This window comes from Ornithorhynchus anatinus, chromosome X1 (assembly GCF_004115215.2).
Source record: "Ornithorhynchus anatinus isolate Pmale09 chromosome X1, mOrnAna1.pri.v4, whole genome shotgun sequence".
NCBI lineage: Eukaryota > Metazoa > Chordata > Mammalia > Monotremata > Ornithorhynchidae > Ornithorhynchus > Ornithorhynchus anatinus.
This window is the reverse complement of record NC_041749.1, coordinates 5295514-5321994: the sequence shown is the minus strand read 5'-3', so window position 1 is coordinate 5321994 and position 26481 is coordinate 5295514. Positions and strand designations below refer to the sequence as shown.

At 42.8% G+C, this 26481-nt stretch overlaps 1 protein-coding gene across 1 annotated transcript in view; it reads right to left on the bottom strand.

Moving 5' to 3' along the window:
• Positions 1–311: 311 nt before the first annotated feature.
• Positions 312–26481, bottom strand: part of MYT1L (myelin transcription factor 1 like) — a 569059-nt gene continuing 542889 nt past the window's right edge. The window contains exons 20-23 of the mRNA XM_029051295.2: positions 24717–24808; positions 17304–17413; positions 3553–3696; positions 312–3201 (exon numbers count right to left, since the gene is read on the bottom strand). Of these exons, the coding sequence (XP_028907128.1) occupies positions 3061–3201; positions 3553–3696; positions 17304–17413; positions 24717–24808 (487 nt within the window). The 3' untranslated portion in view covers positions 312–3060. The remainder of the gene's footprint in view (positions 3202–3552; positions 3697–17303; positions 17414–24716; positions 24809–26481) is intronic.

Below are 26481 nucleotides of genomic sequence, written 5' to 3'. Positions count from 1 at the left end.
GCCGAATTGTACATTCCAAGCACTTAGTACAGTGCTCTGCACACAGTAAGCACTCAATAAATACTACTGAATGAACTGTCTCTATCTGTTGCCGAACTGCACTTTCCAAGCGCTTAGAACAGGGCTCTGCACACAGTAAGCGCTCAATAAATACGATTGAATGAATGAATATACGGGTATGAATGTATATATACATATATATAAAAATATATATATATATGTATATAGTCATACCTAGATACATTGAATATATGTATGTATACATTCCCAAGACTGACGATACATTGAGAAAAGCGACAGAGATCATAGAACACTGTGCTACAAATGTGGCAACACATTTTTTTTTTTATTTAGAGTAAGATGTGTTAACATCCAGCATGACAAAATTTGTACAAAGTTCACAATTTAAAAATGAAGTATCACAGCAACTTGTGATTCCACACATTTATAGCAAAATTAAAATGTCAACAAATCCATGCCGTGTAGTACAAAAATAAATCAAACTTCAGTTCCACAGAGAGCACAATAAATAGTTTATACAAAATTCTGTCTTAGTAAATGATTACTTAAATCAACTTAGAAATGAATTTGAACGATAAGTTAGAAGAAATAAACTCTGATGACTCACAATAATTCCATATGAAAGGTCAGCATTCTAATATGTGACACTTTTTTTGTGTGTGATCCCTATATAATAGTCACAGATAACTTTTGATTTGATATTATGTACCGACATTAGATGAGCAGCAGATTTGTGCTTAAAATCCCTTTCCATTGTACATAGGTGATAACAAGAAGAATCCCAAACTGATACTATCTAGTACTCTACTGAAAGCATTACTATATTGCAAAGAAGCTGCAGACACAATGCAGTGGAAAAATGCATATGCCATTATGAACAATGATAGCCCTAAAAGGAAGCTAGGGCCAGAGTACAATATATATGGCAGAGGTGAGCAACGAGTATCTTGCTTCAGCTCTCAAAAAGGCAATTCTGAGCGTGGCAGCTACAACTAAAAGCACAACAGAAAGAGGGGACTATACCGCTAAGAGCCCGCAGAGCCCCAAAGTAATTTTACATAATCTTGTTTTTTCCCAGCTAGTTATTAAAGTCCTCGTGGAAAACTGTAAGCTTTTGTACAGTGAAGAGTATAAAGTGCCGCTGGGATATACATATATTTATACATATATATATATATACCGAGGTTGAGTATTGTATCAGAATATTTGTTGTGAGATCCCTGTATGTCTCCCTTAGCAATATTATTGGATCTGCCATAATGGCTTCCGCTACGATTTGTTCAGGTTAGTGTCACGAGGCTGATGACACGAGAAATTGCACACCTCCGTACGGATAAATAGGACAAGGTAAGTGCAAATCGTCAACTGGCACATTGTGGGGACGATGACCCTGTAAGTCCTGTTCTGCTAAAAATATTTTTTTTTTTTTTTACAAAACCCATCTTTTTCATAACAAAATTTGAAAGCACTTTTGTACTTTCTGCATAACATCAAGACATGGAAGGAAAAGATACGCTAGTCGATCGAAATCAATCCGACATCCGAGAACACGAGACATCATCCAAATGGCTACCGGGAGGGGGAAAGAAATGAAAAGGTGTCGAAAGGAAAAGTGTTCTTATGCATACGTATAGTGCAGTCGTTTGGAAGAAAACAACCAAATCTCGAAGCTACGAATAAGTTTTCGTCTTAAAATGATCAGGCCGAAAGCAAAAAAAGTGCTGAAGTCTATTCGGGTTACATTAAAAAGTTGATTGCATTCATTCTTGTGACAGGTAATAATGAAACAAATCTAAAGCATATGCGAATGCTGTATTCAAGACTGTTCTCCAACGGAAGGTAGAACGAGCGTCACTAAGAGTACCGTATGTGGGATCAAATCCTTATTCAGAGCCCCGGGGGGAAGGGCAGAAGGGGGGCGAAAAAAAGACATTCTTTACTGAACTGTACTCCTGCTCCAAACGGCGATGAATTCAGTCCAGTAACTAAAGCAGTCACAAATAACTGGTATCCATCTCCCTCCCCCCGCAAAATAAAAGGCCAAAAAGGGACATCTTTGTTTTGAAATTAACACCCTTCGTCCTAAAGCGAAAGCACCCCAGTTCGGGCGGGGGGAAAATGAACTACATCGTAAAAACGGACAGTTCAGAGGGGCGCTAAGAAATCCTGGGGATTTAAGAGAACGTTGCTCCAACGTTCTCTTGAAAAGAAAAGAGATCTTCATGTGGTCCACCTCTGATAAGTTCCCGCCTGAATGGAAGTTTCCGTATTCATACCATGTAATGCTTAGAAGTGAATTGAAAAGTGCTCTTTAAGCTGCTTTGAATCTTCTGTCAAGTTTCCATGGCTTGATGTTGTCTTACATGAAATTACCCATTTCATAGCTTACATAGAATCCGTGCCATTTCCTCGGCTTCCCCCAAACTTCATTTTATTGCCCCACCACACACCAACAACCATCCTCTGAAAACAAAAAATCACACATTTTCAAGCATTGTTCAAAAATAAAGCATTTTTGCAACCAATTCTTGCTATGAAACAATATGCACACAAAATGTATTTCTCAAATCCCATAAAATCCTCCAACATGAGGCAAAATGAGAGTGTTTAAAAAGTGGCTGCAGAGACCGCAACATTGTCATTCAAAGCTGTTTTTTTTTTTGTCCATTTCAGTTCAAAATACTAAAACATTTAATCACTAAAGCATTAAAAAGAATTTACACTCTATTTATTTTGATCAGCTTACCTCTTCAGAAATATATATACCCCAAAAATGTGCATACATTAGCAGCTATAAACATTACATGGCATCTCACACTATGTCAGCATATATGAAAACGTACAAAATGTGAATGTATTCAAAAAACTATTCCGCAGTTACTATCTTCAAAGCAAGACATAAAATCATCATGAAGTCTTGTAAGCATAACACTGTTTCAAACAGAAATAAATATAGAACACTTTCTGGTAAATTACAGCAGCAAAAAACAAGAGGCATCCTTTTTTTTTAAGCAAGATTTCCACCACTACAGCAGCTGTTCAGACCTGAATTCCTCTCACAGCCTGCTTTATATTTTCCAGTAGGGCTTTATTTTCTGGACTCTGATAACGATCTTGATTTGTATACATGTCCGTCAAAGTGGTCACGTAAGCATCAAAATTTTGTTCATTGATTGGATCCTACGAGATATTAAATAGTAGTTCATATACAACTTTTATTTTCTTAATAGTATAGTCATATAAGCATAAAATACTATAATAGCATATCGCCACCATCTTATAATATTTAAAATGCCTATTTAGAGCATACTTAATTTTACAGGATACATCGGAATAGGCCCACCAAGTTTTTTATTTTTTTATTTTTTTGTCTTTTTTTAGCAGTTAAGGTTATCTTTATGGTTTCGGGGTTGTAACCGCAAACATCCAACTGCTTGAGGAATCGTAAACATAAAAAAAAAAGACATCTACTGTATGATGTGAACTGAAGAAGATCGCCAAATTCCTTAACTTGTGCTCTCAATCACTTACCATATGTGGTAGCTGGATATTAGCTAGACTATGAATTAAAGACTGGCTTAAATTGGCCAGTTCATGAAGAAGAGACTCATTTTGCTGTTCAATTACTTTGTTCTCCTCTTCTATCGTCTTCAGGTTGCTCTCCATTGTGGTAATCTAGAACGCACAAATTTGTGTAACATGTAATATAAGGCAAGCCGTTGTGAAGCATGCTCTCTTTGACGGGAGTGATAACAGTTATAGCAGTTGAAAAGGAGACCTTTTGGCTCAAATTAAAAGGCTTCAAATGGATCATTTATCATTTTAAGGGTTTTTTGGGTCAGTTACAAATTAAAGTGTTGTAACTTTTATTTAACGGCTTGTCTTTTCTGTGGGAGGAGTTGATGTGAGGTAGATGTATGGGATGAGGTTTGTGGGGTTTTTTTTAATACATCTCCAGTTTTTTACTTAACTTTAATGCATTATAATTTGGGTTATAGGACACGACGTTGAATTTCAGGCACCGGATTAAGTGAATTGCATATTTATTCATTAATAGCCCTGTGATTAATCGCTCCCCTATTAATAGTTACATTTCGCAATCTATAAATGATATCACTCTATCCCCAGATTGCCTTGAAGGCAGATGGACCGTACTGGATTCCATAATTTATTCAAGAGCAGTCTTCAAATTACCACATAGGAACACTATTTCATCCACATATATCTAAGGAACTGTTTCTATAGAACCGTCTGTAGGATGAGGATCTGCCATACCTTAATATCATTCTAATTTTCCTCTGTCCAACTATTCTAGATCAGTTAGATGAATTCATCCACAAGAGGTGGATCTTTTTCAGATTCCAACACCAGTTCTATTTCTGTCTTTATTTCCCATCCATCATTCATCATTTATTCACCAGAGACCTACTTTCACAAAAAGAGAGAAAACCACCCAAAACCAACATCTGTCCGGCCCTTGCAAACTCCAGACTCTGATTCCTGAGTGCTCTTGTCTCTGTCGACCCCTTGTTCACACCCTATTCGTTCATTCAGTCATGCAATCGTATTTATTGAGCGCTGACTGTGTGCAGAGCACTGTACTGAGCGCTTGGAGGAGTACACTGCAACAATAAACACATTCCCTGTCCCCAACAAGCTTACGCCATCCTTCCGGCCTGCTCGTTATGAGCAGGGAACATGTCCTCTAATTCTGCTGTATTGTACTCTCTCCAACGTTTATTACAGCAGGGCTCTGCACATAGTAAGCGCTCAATAAATATCACCAACTGATACTGTAGTAAGCACTTGCGAGAGTATAATATCATAGAGTTGCCCTCGAGAAGCTTAAGGTTTAGAGGGAAACTCCCATCCTGTCAGCGTTTCTTCCTATCACTCCCATCCAGCTCCCAGGGTTAAAGTCAACTAGGCAAAGCTGACCTCTTACCCTAAAATCTACAGGGTACAGAGGGAAGCTTAGGACAGTGCTCTGCACATAGTTAGCGCTCAATAAATACCACTGAATGAATGAAGCTGACTAATCCCTGAAAATGCCTGCTTCTTTCTCCCTCTCTTGTCCTTTCACTTCCAGGTTTTTGGATTTTTGCTCCTCTTTTCTCGATCTTAGAGAGGCAGCACGGCCTAGCGGCAAGAGCATGAGCTTGGGAAACAGAGGACGTGGGTTCTAATCCCAGCTCCGCCATTTGTCTGCTGTGTGACCTTGGGCAAGTCACTTCACTGCTCTGTGCCTCAGTTACCTCATCTGTAAAATGGGGATTAAGACTGTGAGCCCCACGTGAGACAACCTGATTACCTTGTTTCTACACCAGCACTTAGAACGGTGTTTGGCACATAGTAAGTGCTTAACAAATACCATAATTATTATTACCTTTACGCCTGAGCTTTTTTTCTCTCCCTCATTATCTATATTTTCCATTATGTATACCTTCCATTATCTATCATCTCTTATTCCTCATTTTTCAAAAAGCAGAATGACCAAGTTGTGGGCAGGGACTATGTGTTTATTGTTGTGTTCTACTCTCCCAAGCATGTAGTACAGTGCTCTGAGCACAGTAAATCCTCAATAAATACAAGTGACTGATTAACTGATTATGGGCCTGGAAGTCAAAGGACTTGGGTTCAAATCCTGGCTCTGCCACTTGCCTGCTGTGTGATTTTGGGCAAGTCACTGAACTTCTCTATGCCTCTGCTTCTTCATCCGTAAAGTGGGGATTCAATCCCCGTTCTCCTTCTACTTTAGACTGTAAGCCCCATGTGGGCCAGGGACCGTGCCCTATCTGCTTTAGCATCTACTCCAGCTCTTGATACAGTGCTTGGCACAAAGTAACAAATTCCACTATGAAGCTATGGCATCTTTCTGCCTTTGTCTTTTACTACAGACTGAAGTAGGTGCAGGAATGATATTTTAGTGATATTCAAATCAAAGCAGTGATATTGTTATTGTATTTCTCACTCACCTCTTTTCCCTCTCTACCCTCACTCTTTCTCCAATCTCTTTTCCCTTCCTAGTCTTTGAGACACTTTTTCTACTTTTCTACCCTCCTTCCCTGAATCATACCCAAATCAAGATCCAGCTGATTCAGTCCTAATGCAAAACATTTTTCACTAAGAATTCCAGATTATCCTCCAGACCATTTTATCCTTGAGTTACATGTCCTTAATCAAATAAAGTCCAAAGATGTCACGACTAACTTAACTTCCATCAACCTAGAGTAGTAGAGACCAAAGACTTCATCATCTTCCAAACCAAGGAGACAGAAACCTGAGAGTATTTTTTCTCCAACTAAGCTGCATGTCACCCTCTCATTTCTACATCTTAAGTGAGAAACCAGGTATTTCAGACCCAAGTCAGAACACTGTAAAAAAGCAAACAGCCTGCGGTAATTCATCCATCTAGCCTTAAGGACTTAAGGTTGGGTGTCACTATAGGATTTCTACTTTCCAGCATTGAGGAGAAGTTTCAGAAGTGGAGGGATTTAAACAAAGACTGGTGTTGGAACTTTACAAAATATCTCCTGACTTTCTGACAAAGACGGGTTCCTTGAATTGCAGTTCGACTACAGTGCCTTGTCATGATTAGTTTCCTACCTTATAGTCTCTCCTTTAACTGTGATAAAGGGTTTGTTCCTTTTGAAGGCCCGAAGGGCACTTCATAGTTGGATAACTCAAAAACAGCCAAAGGGAAATTCCATGTAATTTTCCTGAGACTTCATTTCATCTGCCTGTCCCTCAGGCAAGGGGATCTGCTAGGGGAGTCTATACATCCTGGTGATATCTCAGTAGCTCTCCAGGGCATTGCAAACCCTGTTTCACTAGCTACACCAGCGACATAAGTGTACAGCTTAATCGGAAACACATTTGAGTCCCAAACATTTTCTTGGACAGGGGTCCGTAACTACGGCCTACCTTACTTCTGGGTCCTACTGAAAGTAAATCAGATCCTTTCCTCGAAAAACCCTGGGGCAGGGGGCCTGCCAATTATAAACTCCAAAATTATACAAGTTACCAGTTGCCAGCTGCAATTTCCAAATCCAAATCAAAAGACCCGAAATTCTGAAATCTATCCCACTTTCTGTAGAAGTGAGTGGGTGAAAGTGCGAATGCTCGTGGATTTTTGTGTTCCCTATTGAAGTCCACTCTATGGAAAAAGAATGATGATGGTATTTGTTAAGCGCTTACTATGTGCTGGGTACGGAACTAAGCGCTGGAGTGGATACAAGCAAATTGAGTTGGACTCGATTCCTGTCCCCCATTGGGCTCACGGTTTCAATCCCCATTTTACAGTTGAGGTAACTGAGGTCCAGAGAAGCGAAGTGACTCGCCCAAGGTCACACAGCAGACAAGTGGCAGAGCCAGGATTAGAATCCATGACCTTCTGACTCCCAGGCCCGTGCTCTACCAATAGGCCATAAAGTTGATAGGAAATGGAAACGACTCGACGAGATTTAAGAAAGGAATATTGAAGTCCAGTTCATTCTTCCGTTTCAAAAGGTACCGTAATTCCTAAATCGTAAACTTAGATCCCAAACTCCTCTTGTAGGAACTGCTGTCCTATTCTGAGCAAGTTACCAGAATCCATTTGGTTAGGGGCAGAGCTCAATGAGTAGATTAAAAAGTCTTCCTTATTTCCCAAGTGTAAGTTGTTCGTTTTCTTTTCTTTTAAACTCAACAACCTCTACCACCCCACAGGAAGCACAGTTGTTTTTGAGCTGTACTACAGCCCCAAACTTTCTTAAAGAATGTTCGAAAGCTGCTTTTCAAATATCTTAGGGAAACATAATTATAACGTTCACACGTGCATAGGAAAATAGTCCAGGCCCAGTCAAAAAATGCAAAGAATTTTGCTAGACTATCAGACTGTCTTGTTGCATTTTCTAAATAGTTTCTTCGACATTTTTTTTTTAGCCTTAGTTTTCCTTCGGCTGTTCTCTACGTAGAGATTAGAATGATAGATAAAATGTCTTAACTCTTCCTTCGATTTCCTTAACTATTTGAAATCTAGAGGGGAAGGAGCGCGGCCTAGTCGAAAGAGCATGAGCCTTGGAGCCAGAGGAGCTGGGTTGTAATCCCAGATCTGCCACTTGCCTGCTGTTTAACCTTGGGACAGTCACTTAACTTTGCTGCACCTCAGTTTCCTCATCTATAAAATGGTTATCCAATACCTGTTCTTTCTGCATTTTCTTTTCTTTTCTTCTACTTAGACTGCGAGTCCTGTGTGGGCCAGGGACTGTGTCTAACCTGATTATCTTGTAACTACCCCTGGGGCTGACACAAATTCTTGGCAGTTAGTAAACACTTAACTATCATAATAATTATTGTTCTTCCTAATTACACTGACTCCCTCAAATGAAAGTGCAACGTATGTGGTTATTTAGTTCATCGATCTGGTGGCAAAGACATCGAGTTAAGTCTGACAAAAACCCGTCTTTGTCAGAAAGTCAGGAGATATTTCATAAAGTTCCAACACCAGTCTTTGTTTAATTCCCTCCACTTCTGAATCTTCTCCTCAATGCTGGAAAGTGGAAATCCTATAGTGACACCCAACCTTAGGTTCTTAAGGCTAGATGGATGAATTACCACAGGCTGTTTGCTTTTTTTACAGGGTTCCGACTTGGGCCCGAAATACCTGGTTTCTCACTTAAGATGTAGAAATGAGAGGGTGACATGCAGCTTAGTTGGAGAAAAAATACTCTCAGGTTTCTGTCTCCTTTGTATGGAAGATGATGAAGTCTTTGGTCTCTATTACTCTAGGTTGCTGGAAGTTTTAACAACTGAACAACAACAATTTTTTTGAGTTGTGTCTTTTGTAAATACGATGAGACCCATTGATGAAAGGTTTCATGTCTCATTTCAAGTTAGGATTCATGGAAGTTTTGTGTAAATTCACAATGAGGGGAGACTGGGGCATAAATAAAGACTCTTTTGGGTGGCATGTGTTAGGACACTGATCCTCTCTTACCCACTGAATGGGAGGTGTAAGATTGGCTTGGAAGGCAAAATGGAGGGATTGAATCTTTGGGTCAGGAGAGAAAGGGAAGGACCAAGTGGAATCTGGATTAATTATGATCATCCTTAAACAAGGATGACTGAATTAATCAAGAGAAGCAGCATGACCGAGTAGAAGGAGCGTGGGCCGCGGAGCCAGAGAATCTGGGTTGCCATCGTGGCTCTTCCTCTTGTCTTCTGTGTGAACTTGGGAAGCACTTAACAATATAAAAATAATTATTACTATCATTGTTATTGTTTCTATGAAAAGCTGTAGATCACCACTAGGCAGCTTGGGCTATGTGTATTTAAAAAAAAAAAATCATGGCTTTTCAATCTTCTGGTCCAGGATATTTTCTCAACAATTTTGAGCAAAATTAAATGAAATTTTAAGCAGCTGAAAGCTGTATCTCCTGACATTCCCTGAACAAATGGCCAATGCTGAAAGTTAAACTTTTAGCCTTAAAGGGCACACTTTTTTTCTTGGCAGGTACTTTGGACTATGAACTATTAATTATGCCCTAATCCTTAACTGGCTTCTTTAACTGCAGTCACCTGTGACCTTTTTCCTAAGCCTTGTCTCAAAAAACTACAGTTGCTTATAGTGTACTCAGGCTGTGACTACTCTTCGCACAGTGTATCCGACACGGGTTTCAACCTGATTTTTAGAGTCTTTTGGAATTGATCCGGCAGCGAAGACGAACTCCAATCCCTTTCTGTGGACTTTCGCTTAGAGCGCATCATTTACAAGACAAGTCGGAGAGATTAACCCTTAAAATTTCTTTTTGATATCAGAAGAAAATAAATGCAACCTGAGACAAATATTGACCTCTGATATCAAAACACACAAAATGAGCTGGTGAGGACAGAGAGTGACAGCAAGAATGATTTCTGCATGAAGGCAGACATGCAAAGCAGAGTTAGGAAGATGTAACGCTACCTAAATCCGGATTTCAACATCGTTCCACATATCCATAAGATACAGAAGACGGTTCTCTAGATTTTATTAGAGCATCACTATATAGAGAAAGACAGATGTCTCTTCTGGCCTTTTAGAGTAAGATTTTATCAAAGGCGTTATTACATGTGCAGAATAGATCACCTCACATTATTGGATCCAGTACTCATATGCTGAAGCGAATCTAGTGCCCCGAGGAGGAGGACGAGCACCTCGCCATCTCCGTGGAGGATGGGCGAAGAGGAAAAAGACATCAGGAGGCCGAGAGACACTTTCCAATGGCGAGGGGAGGCTGGAGGATCTCCTCCCTGAAGCCTTTACTAAAGGAATATGACTAAGTAGGTGATTGTGACCTGGATTTGTCCACTGACCGTGAGCCCCCCACCCCCGACCCTCTCAATTCCAGCTGGGCTTGGGGGTCTCTGGGTCACCTGAGAGACTCCGTATTGCTCAGCGTGGCAGTGGGGAACCATTATTTGTTTTACTGGTTTTTGTCTGTGGTATTTGTTAGGTGCTTATTATGTGCCAGGCGCTGTACTAAGTGCTGGGGTAGATACAAGATAATCAGGTCGGACACCATCCGTGTCCCACTTGGGGCTCACGGTCTTAATCCCCATTTTATAGATGATGTCACTGAGGCACGGAGAAGTGGAGTGACGTGTCCAGGCTCACACAGCAGACAAGTAGTGGAGCCGGAACTAAAACCCAGATCCTTCTGACTCTCAGGTCCGTGATCTATCCACTAAGCCATGCTGCTTTTAAAGTCGTCCTAAAGGTGGGCAAAGAAGGTCCCCATTTGGGGGAAGTTGGAGCACTTTCTGACTAGTCTATGGGGCTCTGGTGAAGTCTGGACAGAACAGGCTTCCCAAGGTTTTCCTTCCTCTCCCCCATAATCCACTGGAATTCCATGGTTGCCGGGTACGTTGAGTCCTGCTGGACCCCTGGAAATGAGACTCAGGCCCATCCCGGTCCTGTTAATGAAATGTACATCGCCTCGATTCTATTTATTTGCTATTGTTTTAATGAGATGTTCATCCCCTTGATTCTATTTATTGCTATTGTTCTTGTCTGTCTGTCTCCCCCGATAAGACTGTAAGCCCGTCACAGGGCAGGGACTGTCTCTATCTGTTACTCAACTGTACATTCCAAGCGCTTAGTACAGTGCTCTTCACATAGTAAGCGCTCAATAAATACTATTGAATGAATCCTGGTCTACATCCCCTGGACGACCTGCATCTTGGAGTGGTTTCAGAGACCATTTAGAAAGGGTCTCGGATGGTCTGTGGCTGTCAATCTGTGGGTCAATCAGTGGTATTTACTGAGCGCTTTCTATGGGAGAGTACAGAACACTGGCTTGGGCGCCTAATTCTGGCTCCGCTACTTGTTTGCTCTGTGACCTTGGGCAAGTCACATAACTTATGGGCAAGTCATTTAACTTCTCTGCGCCTCAGTTACCTCATCTGTAAAATGGGGATGAAGACTGTGAACCTCACGTGGGACAATCCGATGACCCTGTAAATCTCCCCCAGCGCTTAGAAGAGTACTCTGCACATAGTAAGCGCTTAACAGATACCAACATTAACAAATGCCAACATCATTATAACTTCTCTGCGCCTCAGTTACGTCATCTGCAAAGTGAGGATTAAAAGTGGGAGCCCCCCACGGGACAACCTGATTACCTCGTATCTACCCCAGTGCTTAGCACAGTGCTTGGCACATAGCAAGCGCTTAACAAAGACCGTAATTATTAATTAGCAGGCATGCTCTCTGTCATAATGAGCTTACAGTCTAGAGATGAGCTTTCAGTCTAGAGGTGAGTAGAGAGATGTAACGTGGATTGGTTCTGATTGATGTGAGATGCTTTTGGGATTGGCCTTTAAAGCGAGGGGCCAGACCAGATGCCGGAAATCCCTGACACAGGCCCCGCAGTCGAGCTGACCAAAGCACTCTGCTTTGAATGCTAGAGAAGCAGCGTGGCCTAATGGATAGAGCATGGCTTTGGGAGGCAGACGGACCTGGGTTCTAATCCTGCTCTGCCACCTGTCTGCTGTGTGACTTTGGGCAAGTCACTTGACTTCTCTGGGCCTCAGTTGCCTCATCAATAAAATAATAATAATAATGTTGGTATTTGTTAAGCGCTTACTATGTGCAGAGCACTGTTCTAAGTGCTGGGGGAGATACAGGGGAATCAGGTCGTCCCACGTGAGGCTCACAGTCTTAATCGCCATTTTACAGATGAGGGAACTGAGGCACAGAGAAGTGAAGTGACTCGCCCACAGTCACGCAGCTGACAAATGGAAGAGGCGGGATTCGAACCTATGACTTCTGACTCCCAATCCCGGGCTCTTTCCACTGAGCCTCGCTGCTTCTCTATGGGGATTAAGACTGAGAGCCCCAGGTGGAATATGAGCTTTAACCAGCCTGACTGTTTTGCATCTTTTTGGAGAAGCAGTGTTTTGGAGAAGCAGCGTGGCTCAGTGGAAAGAGTTCGGGCTTGGGAGTCAGAGGTCATGGGTTCGAATTCCAGCTCTGCCACTTGTCAGCTGCGTGACTGTGGGCGAGTCACTTCACTTCTCTGTGCCTCAGTTCCCTCATCTGTAAAATAGGGATTAAGACTGTGAGCCTCACGTGGGACAACCTGATGACCCTGTATCTACCCCAGCGCTGAGAACAGTGCTCTGCACATAGTAAGCGTTTAACAAATACCAACATTATTATTATTATTATTATCTACCCTAGCACTTAGGGCAGTGTTTGATACACTGTAAATGCTTGACAAATGCCATTATAATTATTAGCCATTGGTGCATGGAGCTGCTTTCAGTTTGAAAAAGCATTTTCAGTTTTATCAGGCATTTTCATTTTCTCTGAGGCCATTTTGTGAGTTGCATCTAAGCCCTTGAGCAAACCTTCCCATCTCCCTAGGTGGTTGGCAAGAAGAGGGGAAGCCAGGAATGGAGGAGGAGGGGTGGTGGAAAGAAAAGGGTAAAGGGGAGTGGGGTTGGGGAAGAGGAAAGGAGGAGAAGAGGGGAGGCGGAACACAAGGAAAATCCCTCTAGACTTTCCTCTATTCCATAAGCTGATTTTGAGCAGGGAATGAGTCTGTTCATTGGTCTTTTCATTCACTCATTCACTAGTATTTATTGAGCATTTACTATGTGCAGAGCACTGTACTAAGTTATTTCGTACTCCCCCAAGTGCTTAGTATAAAGCTTTGCGCACAGTAAGCGCCCAATAAATATGATTGAATGAATGAATGAAAGAAGGTCAGAAAGGAGAAGGGGAAGGAGAAAGGAGGGGAAGAGGAGTGGAAAAAGGAGAGGGAGGGTAAAGGGGGAAGGGTGATGGGAAGAGAAGGGCAAGGGAGAGGAAGAGAGGAGCAGGAAAAGGTGGTTCAAGAACCAAGATGGCTGCACGGACTCTAGGACAGCAACGGTGGCACTGTGAATGCTGAAATAGCCACAGCGATTACATCGCGGTTGCAAATTCCCCCTGGGAACTGGCTCTCATTTTTCCACTTTAACTGTTCAATTGTAGCATTTGTTAAGCCATTACCATGTTCTAGACACTGTACTAAGCACTTGGGTGAATACAAACGAATCAGGTGACACAGTCCCTGTCCCATTTCAGTCTCAATCCCCATTTTACCAATGAGGTAACTGAGCCGCAGAGAAGTAAAGCAACTTGCCCAAGGTCACACAGCAGAGGAATGACAGAGCCGGGATTAGAACCCAAATCCATCTGACTCCCAGGCCCGGGCTCTATCCACAAGGCCATGCTGAATCCCTGAATCCCTATGGACTGAACTAAATATTCATTTAAGACAGCTTCAGCATTATAATTTAATGTTTCAAAATAGTTTTGGGGAAAAATATATTTTCTTATAATGATTTGGACTCACCTAGGGACATATCTCTATAGGGTTTCTAGGCAAAATATTGTAAGGATTCCACAACAGATGTTCATGAAGGGCTTTGAAACCACATCTGGATTCTCAACTTCATTTATTCTGGAAAATTAATTTGTGGTGGAATCCTGTTACAGATAAATGCAACTTGAGAAGCAGCGTGGACTAGGGGATAGAGCCTGTGCCTGAGAGTCAGAAAAACCCAGGTTCTAATCCCAGCTCTGCCAATTGTCTGCTGTCTTGTGTGACCTTGGCCAAGTCACTTCAATTCTCTGTGCCTCAGTTGCCTCCTCTGTAAAATGGGGATTAAGACTGTGAGCCCCAAGTGGGACTAGGACTGGGTCTGACCTGATTAGCTTCTATCTACCCTGACGTTTGGGACAGTGCCTGGCATATAGAAAGGGATTTCCAAACCCAAAAAAATAACAGAAAAACTTTTGCTGCTAAGAAAGGCCAAAGTCTAAGTCATTCATTCAATCATATTTATTGAGCACTTACTGTGTGCAGAGCACTGTACTAAACATTTCCTCTTGGGAAACAGAAGTAAGGCCTCGGACCTTATGCTGAAGACAAAAGACTCTTTTTATGAACACAAAACAGAACAAAAATTTCTGTTTCCTTGCTAAGGTGACTTCTACTCTAGTGAGGGCAGTTTATGCTTTGGTTATAAGCGGATCCAGAAGCAGCGTGGCTCAGTGGAAAGAGCCCGGGCTTGGGAGTCAGAGGTCATGGGTTTGAAACCTGACTCTGCCACTTGTCAGCGGTGTGACTGTGGGCAAGTCACTTCAATTCTCTGTGCCTCAGTTGCCTCATCTGTAAAATGGGGATGAACTGTGAGCCTCAGGTGGAACAACCCATTTACCTTATATCTCCCCCAGCACTTAGAACAGTGCTCCGCACATAGTAAGCATTTAACAAATACCAACATTATTATAACTATCGATCAACCAACGGTAACTCTTGAGCATTTACTGATTCGGAGCACTGTATTAAGTGTTTGGCAGAGTCCAATATAGTAGAATAGATAGACATACTCCCTGCACACAAGAAGTTTACGGCCTAGAAGAGTCACACCTTAGATGATCACTTCAGCCTCACTAAAAATCACCGTTTTTCCAAGAAGCCTTCTCTCCTGAATAATCTCTCATTTCTCCTCCCTGTTTCTAATAATAATAATGACAATGATGGTATTTGTTAAGCACTTACTGTGTGCCAAGTACTGTCCTAAGCGCTGGGGTAGATACAAGGTAATCAGGTGGTCCCACATGGGGCTCACAGTCTTAATCCCCCTTTTACAGATGAAGAAACTGAGGCACAGGGCAGTTAAGTGACTTTCCCAAAGCCACACAGCTGATAAATGGCAGAGCCGGGATTAGAACCCATGATCTTCTGACTCCCAGGCCCGGGCTCTATCCACTACGCCATGTTGCTCTTCTTTGTAATCCTCTTTACATTACCTGGAATTTATATTACTGTCTGTGTCTCCAGATCATGTCCACTAACTATAGCATGCTCCCAAATGCTTAGTATAGTGTCCGTACAGGGTAAGCACTCAACCAATTTTGTTAATAATGATGTTGGTGTTTGTTAAGCGCTTTTTATGTGCAGAGCACTGTTCTAAGCGCTGGGGTAGACACAGGGGAATCAGGTTGTCCCACGTGGGGCTCACAGTCTTCATCCCCATTTTACAGGCGAGGTAACTGAGGCGCAGAGAAGTGAAGTGACTCGCCCACAGTCACACAGCTGACGAGTGGCAGAACCGGGATTTCGAACCCATGACCTCTGACTCCAAAGTCCGTGCTCTTTCCACTGAGCCACGCTGTTTCTCTATTGTTGAACTGTATTCTCCCAAGTGCTTAGAACAGTGCTTTACTCCCAGTAAGTGCTCATTAAATACCACTGATTGACTGAAAATAAATTGAGAAGCAGCATGGTCTAATGGATAGAGCCCTGGCCTGGGAGTCAGAAGGACCTGGGTGATAATCCCGGCTCTGCTGTCTGCTGTGTGAGCATGGGCAAGTCATTAAATTCTCTATGCCCCAGTTCCCTCAACTGTAAAATGGAGATTAAGACTTGGAGTCCCACATGGGACAGGGCCCGTGTCCAACTTGATTAGTGCTTAGTTCAACCTGATTAATTTGTATCTACTCCAATGCTTAGTATATTGCTAGAAGCAGTGTGGCTCCGTGGAAAGAGCCCAGGCTTGGGAGTCGGAGGTCATGGGTTCGAATCCCAGCTCTGCCACCTGTCCGCTGTGTGACTGCGGGCAAGTCGCTTCACTTCTCTGGGCCTCAGTTCCCTCATCTGTAAAATGGGGATGAACTCTGGGAGCCTCACGTGGGACAACCTGATTATCCTGTGTCTACCCCAGCGCTTAGAACAGTGCTCTGCACATAGGAAGCGCTTAACAGATACCAACATTATCATTACAGTGCCTGGTCCCCAGTAAGCGCTTGTCCATTGTCATAAAAATGAAAGAAAATAAATACTACTGATTTGATCGACTGATCGGGACAGAGACGTCGACAGAGCCCTGCTAGCCCTCAGCTTGTCTGGTGGCCACGGACTGAGGCGTCTTTGCCTCGGTTGCCCTCTCCTGCTACTGTCGCTGCCATCCACTGGTCCTCCCGAAGTATTCCCACGCCCGCGACCGGCACTTGTCGACTACCGTCTCTACTTTCAATTTGGAAACCGTGCTGAGAGCCCAGAATGGATCAATCACCCCGAAACCCTCCCGGCCAACGCACTTCCAGCCCGGCTTCAGCCGTTTCCAAGGGACGAACTCCATCTCCTGAGCGGAATCCCACCTCACAGATCAGCTGACACCCCATCCGGTAGGCCAGATCCACAAATCGTCAGACACGGGAAGGTTCTTCACGGCAGGGCCATCCTATTTGTCAGTGTTCAATCTACCCTGGAGTTAGCGTTAGGTCAAATCCAGCCGGTTTTTTATAATCGGCTTCTTTTCGTAATCACCTACCACCACATACGGCCTTTAGTCGTTGGTTTGGTTGTATAAAAGCTGCCTCAGAGGTCAAAATGATGACAATCAGAATATTAAGGGCCTAGCCACCACTCTTCATATCGTGTAGGACAAAGTGCATAGTGTGGAACATACATTAGTACCATTTTAAAGGAAATAGTATTTCAAGATATGAAAAGTTGACTGTCTGGCGCAGACTTAGAAATGTGGTGCTGGTGGCCACGGTGGCATCGCAAAACTTACACGTGATTTCCAAGAAGGACAGACCGGTGAAATGTCAAACCAAGCATGGGTCGACGATGAGTGAAGGTGGAAAACGGAAATGGACGGTCCTTTTGCCAGCTTACATTCTTTCCCCTACTCCCATCTGACCCCCGTTTCTTCTCATTAATACCTAAAAATTGCAGCTGAAATTTAGGGCTTTGAAAAACTGTTACCTGAGTTCTGAGCTTAATCATATCAGCTTCCATCTGGGAATTGGATTCATTTAGCTCCTTGATTTCTTCATCTAACTGTTTAATTTCTTCATCGTTCTCTATACCTGTAAGATGATAAAATGAGTACATTAAGAATAGATTAGAATAACTCAAACCACACAGAAAGGTACATGAAACAAGGTAGAAAAACAAGGTTCGGAAAAGAGTCACAGTCAACTTTGCTTCTAAAGTTACAGCTCATTGGGGTCTCTTTCTCTTTTGACTAATCGTTTCCCAGTTAAACAACTGGGTCCTGAGTTTTATTAAATATATAATATTTAAAGGACAGGACTGGCCAAGGGCAAGAGAGGCAGTGTTTTCTAGTGGAAAGAGCACCGGACTGTGAATGCCTGGGTTCCAATCCTGGTTCCACCACTGGCCTGCTATTTGATTTGGATATGGGTCTTCGTCTCATTCATTCATTCAATCATTCATTCATCCATTCTTATTTATTGAGCGCTTACTGTGTGCAGAGCACTGTACTAAGCACTTAGAAAGTACAATTCGGCAACAAAAAGAAACAATCCCTACCCAACAACGGGCTCCCAGTCTACAAGTGGGGAGACAGACAACGAAACAAACAAAACAAGTAGACAGGCATCAATAGCATCAATATAAATCATTTTCCTCATCTGTAAAATGGGCGATTAAACACTTCTTCTCCCTCTTAGATTGTGAAGCCCAGGTGGAATAAAGACTATGTCTGAGCAGCTTGTACTGTATCTACCCCAGGGCTTTGCTCAGTGCTTGGAATAATAATACTAATTACAGCATTTGTTAAGCATTTACTATGTGCCAAGCACCGTTCTAAGCACTGGGAGAGACACAAGTTAATCAGGCTGGACCCAATCCCTCTACCACATGGGGCTCACACTCTTAATCCCCGTTTTACAGATGAGGGAACCGAGGCCCAGAGAAGTGAGCTGCCCAAAATCACACTGCAGACATATGGCGGTGTCAGGATTAGAACCCAGGTCCTTCAGACCCCCAGGCACGTGATCTGTCCCCTAGGTCATGCTGCTTCTCTGCGCAGTTAGTGTTTATCAAATATCACCACTATTATTATCAGGAAATCACAGGTATCATTTTCAGGACCAAGGGCAATGAAATGCTGGGCTACATTTTAAACTGGGAATCTTTTCCTAGCAGTGGATTCCCAATAACAATAATAATAATAATAGTGGTATTTGTTGTGGTAACTATTTGCGCCAGGTACTGTACTAAGTGCTGGGGTGGTTACAAGCAAATCGGGTTGGATGCAGTCCCTGTCCCACGTGGGGCTCGCAGTCTCAATCCCCGTTTACAGATGAGGTAACTGAGGTCCAGAGGAGTGAAGTGACTTAACCAAGGTCACACAGCAGACAAGCGGCAGAGTCGGGATTAGAACCCATGACCTTCTGACTTTCAGGCCCGTGCTCTATCCACTACAAGGTGCTGCTTCCCAGCGGAGAGATCCGGCTGAGGCAGAGCTGCTGCCGCCACAGGGATCAGCTCCAGGTCCGGCCACACGAGTTTTGGTTTCAGGGGAAGCCATGTCCTTAAATCCCCAGTCCTCTCCTCGCTTGCGTATTCCTGCCTCCTACGGGGGTTTCACGGAAAGTCCCGTCTCGACTTCCCCCAGCTGTGCCTCCTGCTTGTAAGATCGGGTGACCTAGTAATATCAACTCTGAGGCGATCGATCCGTAGCCGTTAAAAACCGCCCATTTGCTAGATCAACCTGAAGGATTTTGCCGTCCTAATATTTCAGAGATTAAATTGGTCCAACCTGTTGTGGGATTCTTTACACCCCAAAGACCATGGGAATCTTGGCCTTCTATCTTGGAGTGGTGGAAAGGTTGGACTTTTTTATTGGAAGATTTTTCTGTCAAATCCTGACCAAAGAATTCCTTGAGGGCAGGGAGAGTGTCTACCAGCTTGTTGTGGGAATGTGTCTGCTGACTCCCGAGCACAGAATACAGTGCTCTGCATACAGTAAATTCTCAATAAATATGATTAAATGAATGAATAGATGAGTATTTATTGAGCACGTACTGATTTTCAGAGCACTGTATTAAGCCCTTAGGAGAGTACGATATGAATATAACGGTCACCTTCCCCGCCCGCAACGAGTTTACAGTCTAGAGGGGGAGACTGACATGAATATAAATACAATTACAGAGATGTACATAAACGCTGTGGGACAGGGAGCGGGGATGAATAAAGAGAGCGATTCAGGTTGAAGCAAAAGGGAGAAGGAGAAGAGGAAGGGAGGGCTTTCCAGGCCAGAGGCAAGACTTGGGTGAGAGGTTGGTGGTGAGATAAATGAGATTGAGGTACAGTGAGAAGGTTGGCATTAGAGGAGCAAAATGTGTGGCAGGGTTGTAGTAGGAGAGGAGAGAGGTAAGTTTGGAAGGGGCAAGGTGATTGCTTTAAAGCTAAAGGTAAGGAGCTTCCGTCTGTTGCAGAGATGGATGGGCAATCATTGGAGGTTCTTGAGGAGTGGGGAAACATAGGCTGAACATTTCTGTAGAAATGTTTCAGCAGAGAAAAGTATGGACCGGAGTGGGGAGAAACAGGAGGCAGGGAGGTCAGCGAGAAGGCTGATACAGTAATCAAGGCGGGACAGGATAAATGCTTGGACTAATATGGTCGCGGTTTGGTTGGAGGAGAAAAGGCAGATTTTAGCGATGTTGTGAAGGTCGAACAGACAGGATTTAGTGATGGCTTGAATGTGTGGGTTGAATGAGGGAGAGGAATCGAGGATAACACTACGGGTTTGGGAGACAGGAAGGATGGTGGTGCTGTCTACAGAAATGGGAAGGACAGGGTTTGGGGTGGGAAGAAAAGGAGTTCTGTTCTAGACATGCTAAGTTTGAGGTGACGATGGGACATCCAGGTAGAGATGTCTTGAAGACAGGAGGAAGGATGGCACAGTAGAGAGAGAAAGAGATTAGGAGATGTAGATTTGGGGATCATCCACCTAGAGGCGGTCGTTGAAGATAGGGGAGAGAATGGGTTCTCCGAGGGAGTGTGTGTTGATGGAGAATAGAAGGGGACCCAGAATGGAATCTTGAAGAAGAGCCACAGTTAGGGGGTGGGAGGCAGAGGAGGAGCCCGCGAAAGAGCCTGAGAATGAGCCGTCCTAATGATAATAATAATAATGTTGGTATTTGTTAAGCGCTTACTATGTGCAGAGCACCGTTCTAAGCGCTGGGGGGATACAGGGTCATCAGGTTGTCCCACGTGAGGCTCACAGTTAATCCCTATTTTCCAGATGAGGAACTGAGGCCCAGAGAAGTGACTTGCCCACAGTCACACAGCTGACAAGGGGCAGAGCCGGGATTCAAACTCATGACCTCTGACTTCCAAGCCCGTGCTCTTTCCACTGACCCACGCTGCTTCTCTATCCTAGAGATAGGAGGAGAACCCGGAGAGGACGCTGTAGGTTAAGCTGAGGTTGGATAATGTTTTCAGGAGAAGGGGGTGGTCTATAGTGTCAGAGGCAGCTGAGAGGTCGAGGAGGATTTAGGACGGAATAGAGGCCGTTGGATTTGTCAAGAGATCGCTGGTGATCTTTGAGAGGATGGTTTCTGTGGAGTGAAGGGGAGGGAAGCCAGATTGGAGGGGTTCTAGGATAGAACCGAATGAAAGGAAATGGAGAGAGCAGGGGTAGAAAACTCGCTCAAGGAGTTTCGAGAGGAATGGCAGAAGGGAGATGGGGTGATAACTGGAGGGAGCCACGTTTGAACGCATGTTAAATACAGGTTAATCAGGCACATACCAGGTATACCTTGAAAACGTGAGCATAGCGTAAAAATAATGATAACGATAATTAAAAATGTGGTATTTTATTATCCTGTACTCTCCCAAGTGTTTAGTAGAGCTCTCTGCACACAGTAAGTGCTCAGTAAATACGATTGATTGATTTGTAATTTTTGAGCACTTACAATCTGCCAAGCACTGTGCTAAGCATTGGGGTAGATACACTATAATCACGCTGAACACAGCTCCTGTCCCACATGGGACTCACAGAGAAATCCAGGGAACCGTGGAATACATTTTCCAAAAAACTTAAATGTAAATTAGTCAGGTTCTGATTCCGGAACCAACCCTAATACGGGCCTTCAGGTAACTGAAAATTTCCTTGTAGATCTATGCCTCTTCTCTTCTCATCCCTTTTTATTATTACTTCTGAGGACTTTTCTAACCTTCCTCTCCAACACTAATATGGGCTTTCAGGTAACTGAAAATTCCCTTGTAGATCTATGCCTCTTCTCATCCCTTTTTATTACTTACTTACGAGGACTTTTCTAACCTTCCTCTCCAACACTCAAGTAGAGCAATCTCATTTCCCTCATTGCCTGTCTGCCCGGATAGCATCTCCCTCCGAAGCATTAGTAGGAGGAGGAGTACTAGAAATAATAGTAAATGATCATAATAATAATAATTACTCCAGCTCGTAATTGCATTGTTTCATTATTGTTTGTGAAACAGTGAGGTGCACGGAAACTTCTCAGCTCTATCCTACAGCCAGCAGGAGAGGGAAAGGTTAATGCTATCAGAGTCCCTTTCCTGGGGTTTCAACACCCGTCTAGCTCTTAATAATAATGATAATAATAATAATGGTAATAACTGTGGTTTAGCTTAAGCACCTACTACGTCCCAAGCACTGTGCTAGACTGTATTAGACCGTAAGCTCCCTCCAGACTATAATCTTGTTGTGGACAGAGAATGTGTCTTTTTATTGTTATATTGCGCTCTCCCAAGTGCTTAGCGCAGTGCTCGGCACACAGTAAGTGTGCAAAAAGTACGACTGAATGAATGAATCTCTAAGTCCTTTCTTTTCCTTTATACTTTCCTCCTTTTACCCTCTCTCTATAGTGGGGAATTAGCTTGAAATAAAGCTGAAAGACTGGAATTAAGGAATCCTGCTCAAAATTGAAGCTAAAGGATGGTGGCTCCAAATCCTGGTCTACAGATTGAATAGCGGTGAAGAGCCTTACACTTTGAATTTCTCTGAGGCCACAGGGAAAGGAACAAGTCAAGGAAGCCCAGACACAACCTGGAATCCAGATACAGGTTTCTGGCCAAGAAAAACGGTAAAATCCTTTCGATGAGAAAATGCTGGGGCCCGTTTTGACACACCAATGTAGAGCAGGAAGCAGAAATACTAAATGCTGCTGCTATTACTATTACATAAGAAATATACAGTGGAAATCTTAGGGCACAGGCTAGTGGAATTGACAAGTAAGCCAACTGTATTCTGAATGGTTTTTCAGCCACTGATGTTCAGCCCGAGAATTGATTTATCTTTTCAGTGAATCACTTCCCTTTTTCACCATATTACCAAAACTCCAGCTCGTAGTTCTCTGGGCTCTGACGACTTGCTAGAGAAGGAACATGGCTCAGTGGAAAGAGTCTGGGCTTGGGAGTCAGAGGTCATGGGTTCTAATCCTGGCACCACCACTTGTCAGCTGTGTGACTTTGGGCAAGTCACTTTACTTCTCTGTGCCTCAGTTACCTCATTAGGAAAATGGGGATTAAGACTGTGAACCTCATGTGGGACAACCTAATCACCTTGTAGCCCCCAGCGCTTTGTGCTTTGCACATAGTAAGCACTTAACAAATAGCATCATCATCATTATGATTATTAATAGGTGTCTTTTTCCAGAATTATATCGTGAGACTATAAGTTCCTCTACTAGACTGTAAACTCCTTGATCATGCTTACATACTCTACTGAAGTCTCCCAAGTGCTTAGTATAGCACTCTGCACAATGAAAACCCTTAATAAATATCCATGATTGATTGATTTCTTGATTGATAGTTTTCAATCACTGACGGTCAGCCTAGAAATTTCAGTGAGTGACTTATCTTTTCCACTCCACAGTGAGAACACCAATCCTGTTGGATTCTGATAACTTGCTAGTTAGGATCTTTCCCAGAACTGTACTGAATCTACCCCTGTGCTTCCTATAGTAGTTTTATCGTACAAAGTTCCAGGGAAACTACAATACAACAGTTGGTTAAGTTGGTAGGCATGTTTCCTGTCCATTACCAATCAATCAATCAATCCATCAGTGGCATTTAGTGAGCATTTACCGTGTGCAGAGTACTGTACTAAGCACTTGGGAAAGTACAATAGTGTAGGTAGATGGGATATCAAGGAGATAAACTGGGAATATCTTTCTCATTTCTCTATTGGTGGTCAGTCTTTTCCATACATTTATCCGGCTAGATTTTTCAATTTAAATATAATTATATGTATACCCACTTATACAGCTAGCAACTTTGTAGTTTAATATGCTGTTCGTCTTGGGGATTAAAAGTGAAAGAAATTACAGATAGAAATACCGAAGGTGGATAAAAGGAAGAAAAATAAATAGGAGGATGTGGGTAAGGAAATAATCACTGAAATACAACCGCCCCATCTAGACTGTGAGATCTTTGTAAGCAGGGAATATATCTACCAATCTGTGCTCTCCCAAGTGCTTAGTATGGTGCTCTGCAGACAGTAAGCACTCAGTGAATATGACTGATTGATTGGTGAGTACAGCTTTATGCAAAATCCCTGTAAGAGAGACCATCAGAGGTGCCCAGAGTGCCAATAAAGATGCTCAGAAATGAAAATGAGTGAAAGCAGAGCATCAGAAATGCTCCTCGAGATCAGAACAGGGCTCATTCCATCCAGAACCCCATCGCCAAGTCGTGTCCAAGCATGTTGATTTAGCAATCTGATAGTTGTTCTCTTTGACGTTCATCTTCACGGTTAGAGATGTTACTTTTCCATCTAATCCATTTTAGCCTCTTACCCATGAATTTACATAAACCTATCTTATCCCCTGCCCAACTTCCTTTGGAAATGAATTCCACAGACTGATCTTGTTGTCCATTCCAGATCACCTTCTTTCTGCTTCAATCTAGGACTTTTATAGACACCCTAGCGCAATTTTTTTCTTCAGATTCATGAGCAAACTATTCGAGAGGTTTATAATAATAATAATGATTGTGGTATTTGTTCAGCACTTAGTATCTGCCAAGCACTGTACTAAGCTCTGGAGCAGATACAAGATAATCAGGTCATCCGTGAGGCTTATATTCTAAGTAGGAGGGAGCACAGGTATTGAATCTCCACTATCTAGATCAGGGAACTGAGCCATAGAGAAGTGAATTGACTAGTCCGAGGTCTCAGAGCAGACCAGAGCAGAGCTGGGATTAGAACCCAGGTCCTCTAACTCCCAGGCCCGTGCTCTTTCCAATAGGCTGCACTGCTTCTCCGTTCTGATAATTTTACAAGAATGGCCACTGAGAGCTTTCATACCTCATCCTTGCTCTTTTTTTTTTTATCAAAGAAGTGTGATCATAAATATTAAGGCTAGAAATGCTTACCATTACTGGCCCTCTGTTTTATTGTTAACATTTGTTCTCCAGACAGCTTTGCTTTCTTCATTGCTGAGGTGGCTCTAGGGCATCCTGAGAGACTGTGAATGATAAGAAAATAAACATCTTATTAATCAGGAGTCATGGGTGATTCAAAATCCAACAGATAAAATAGTGAAAATTATGATTAGGCCACCCATTAATAGTTGCAAAAGATCAATCGATTAGCATTTACTGAATGCCTCCTGTATTCAGAACACTGTACCAAGAGCTGAAGAGAGTATAACAGAATTAGTATATAGAATTCTGTCCTTAAAATGCTAAAAATCTTGCGGATTAATGGAAAAGCCTCAGTGGTTCATTTCTTACCTTTTTTTGCTTGTCAATCAATCACTCTGTCAATCAATGGTATTAAATGAGCACTTACTGGGGGCAGAGCATTGTACTAAGCACCTAGGGGAGTATACTACAGTAGAGGCGGTGGCATGATCGATCCCTCCCTTCACGGAATTTACACTCTAGTTAAGCTATACCTTCATCTTGTATTGAATAATGCCCTAAATTATGTTTTTTGCATTAGAATGAAGACTCTCTTCAGCTTTTCTACACCAGCAGTTAATTCTTCACACCTTATGGAATTCTTCAGAACATATCTCATGTATTTTATTACTTCCTGTTATTTGTGTAGTGGATAGAGCACCGGCCTGGGAGCCAGAAGGTCATGAGTTCTAATTCGGCTCTACCGCTTGTCTGCTTTGTGATTTTTCCCTGGGGTGACACAGAAGGCCAACGGCAGCAGAGTTGGGCTGAGAATCCGGGTCTCTTTATACTAGACTAACCTGCTTCACTAACCAGAAAGCCTCGCTGATGGCACATCACCTCCCAGAAGCCTTCCCACGCTACGTCCTCATTTCCTCCTCTCCCAATCGCTTCTGCTTTGCCTTTGAACTTGGATTTGTACCCTATATTCATCCGTCCCTCGGGCCCACAGCACTTCTGTCCATATCCCTAATTTATTCCTTTATATTAATATCTGTCTACCCTGTCGACTGTAAGCTCATTTTGGGCAGGGAACGTGTCGACCACCTCTATTATATTGTACTCTCCCAAGTGTTTAGCACAGTGCTCTGCCTACAGTAAGTGCTCAATAAATATGAGGGACTGATGGAATGAAGAAAGTACCTAGGAAACTCATTTAGAGAGAAGAGAGGGGACCCAAAACTAGGCTTAGAGAAAAATGAAAATCATCATTACACATTGTTTTAGAAGCATTCGTTTTCACTGCAGTGTTTTATGTATATTGCCAACAGATTTTGATTGAAAGAATCTTACTAAAAACTATCTACTCCAGCACAAAGAATAATTTCTCTCATGTCAGCTAGTTAATGACTGATAAATAATTCATTGCAGCTAAGGCTTTGGTTGATCGTTCAGCCAACTGAACCACAAATGTTCTTCAAAATACCATTTGATACTATAACATGGGTCAACAGTTCTTCACAATGATCAGCAAAGGGCCTAACTTGTGCCCTGGGACTTAGAATTCTGTGTTTTTTATGGTATTGGTTTAGTGCTTACTATGTCCCATGCACTGTACTAAGCTCTGGAGTAGAACAAGAAAATCCACTGGACACAGTCTATGTTCCACGTGGAGCTCACAGTCTTAATCTTCATTAGAGAAGTTAAGTGACTTGCTCAAGATCACACAACAGACAAATGGTAGATCTGGGATTAGAACTCTGGTCCTTGGACTCTCAGGTCAGTGCTCTATCCA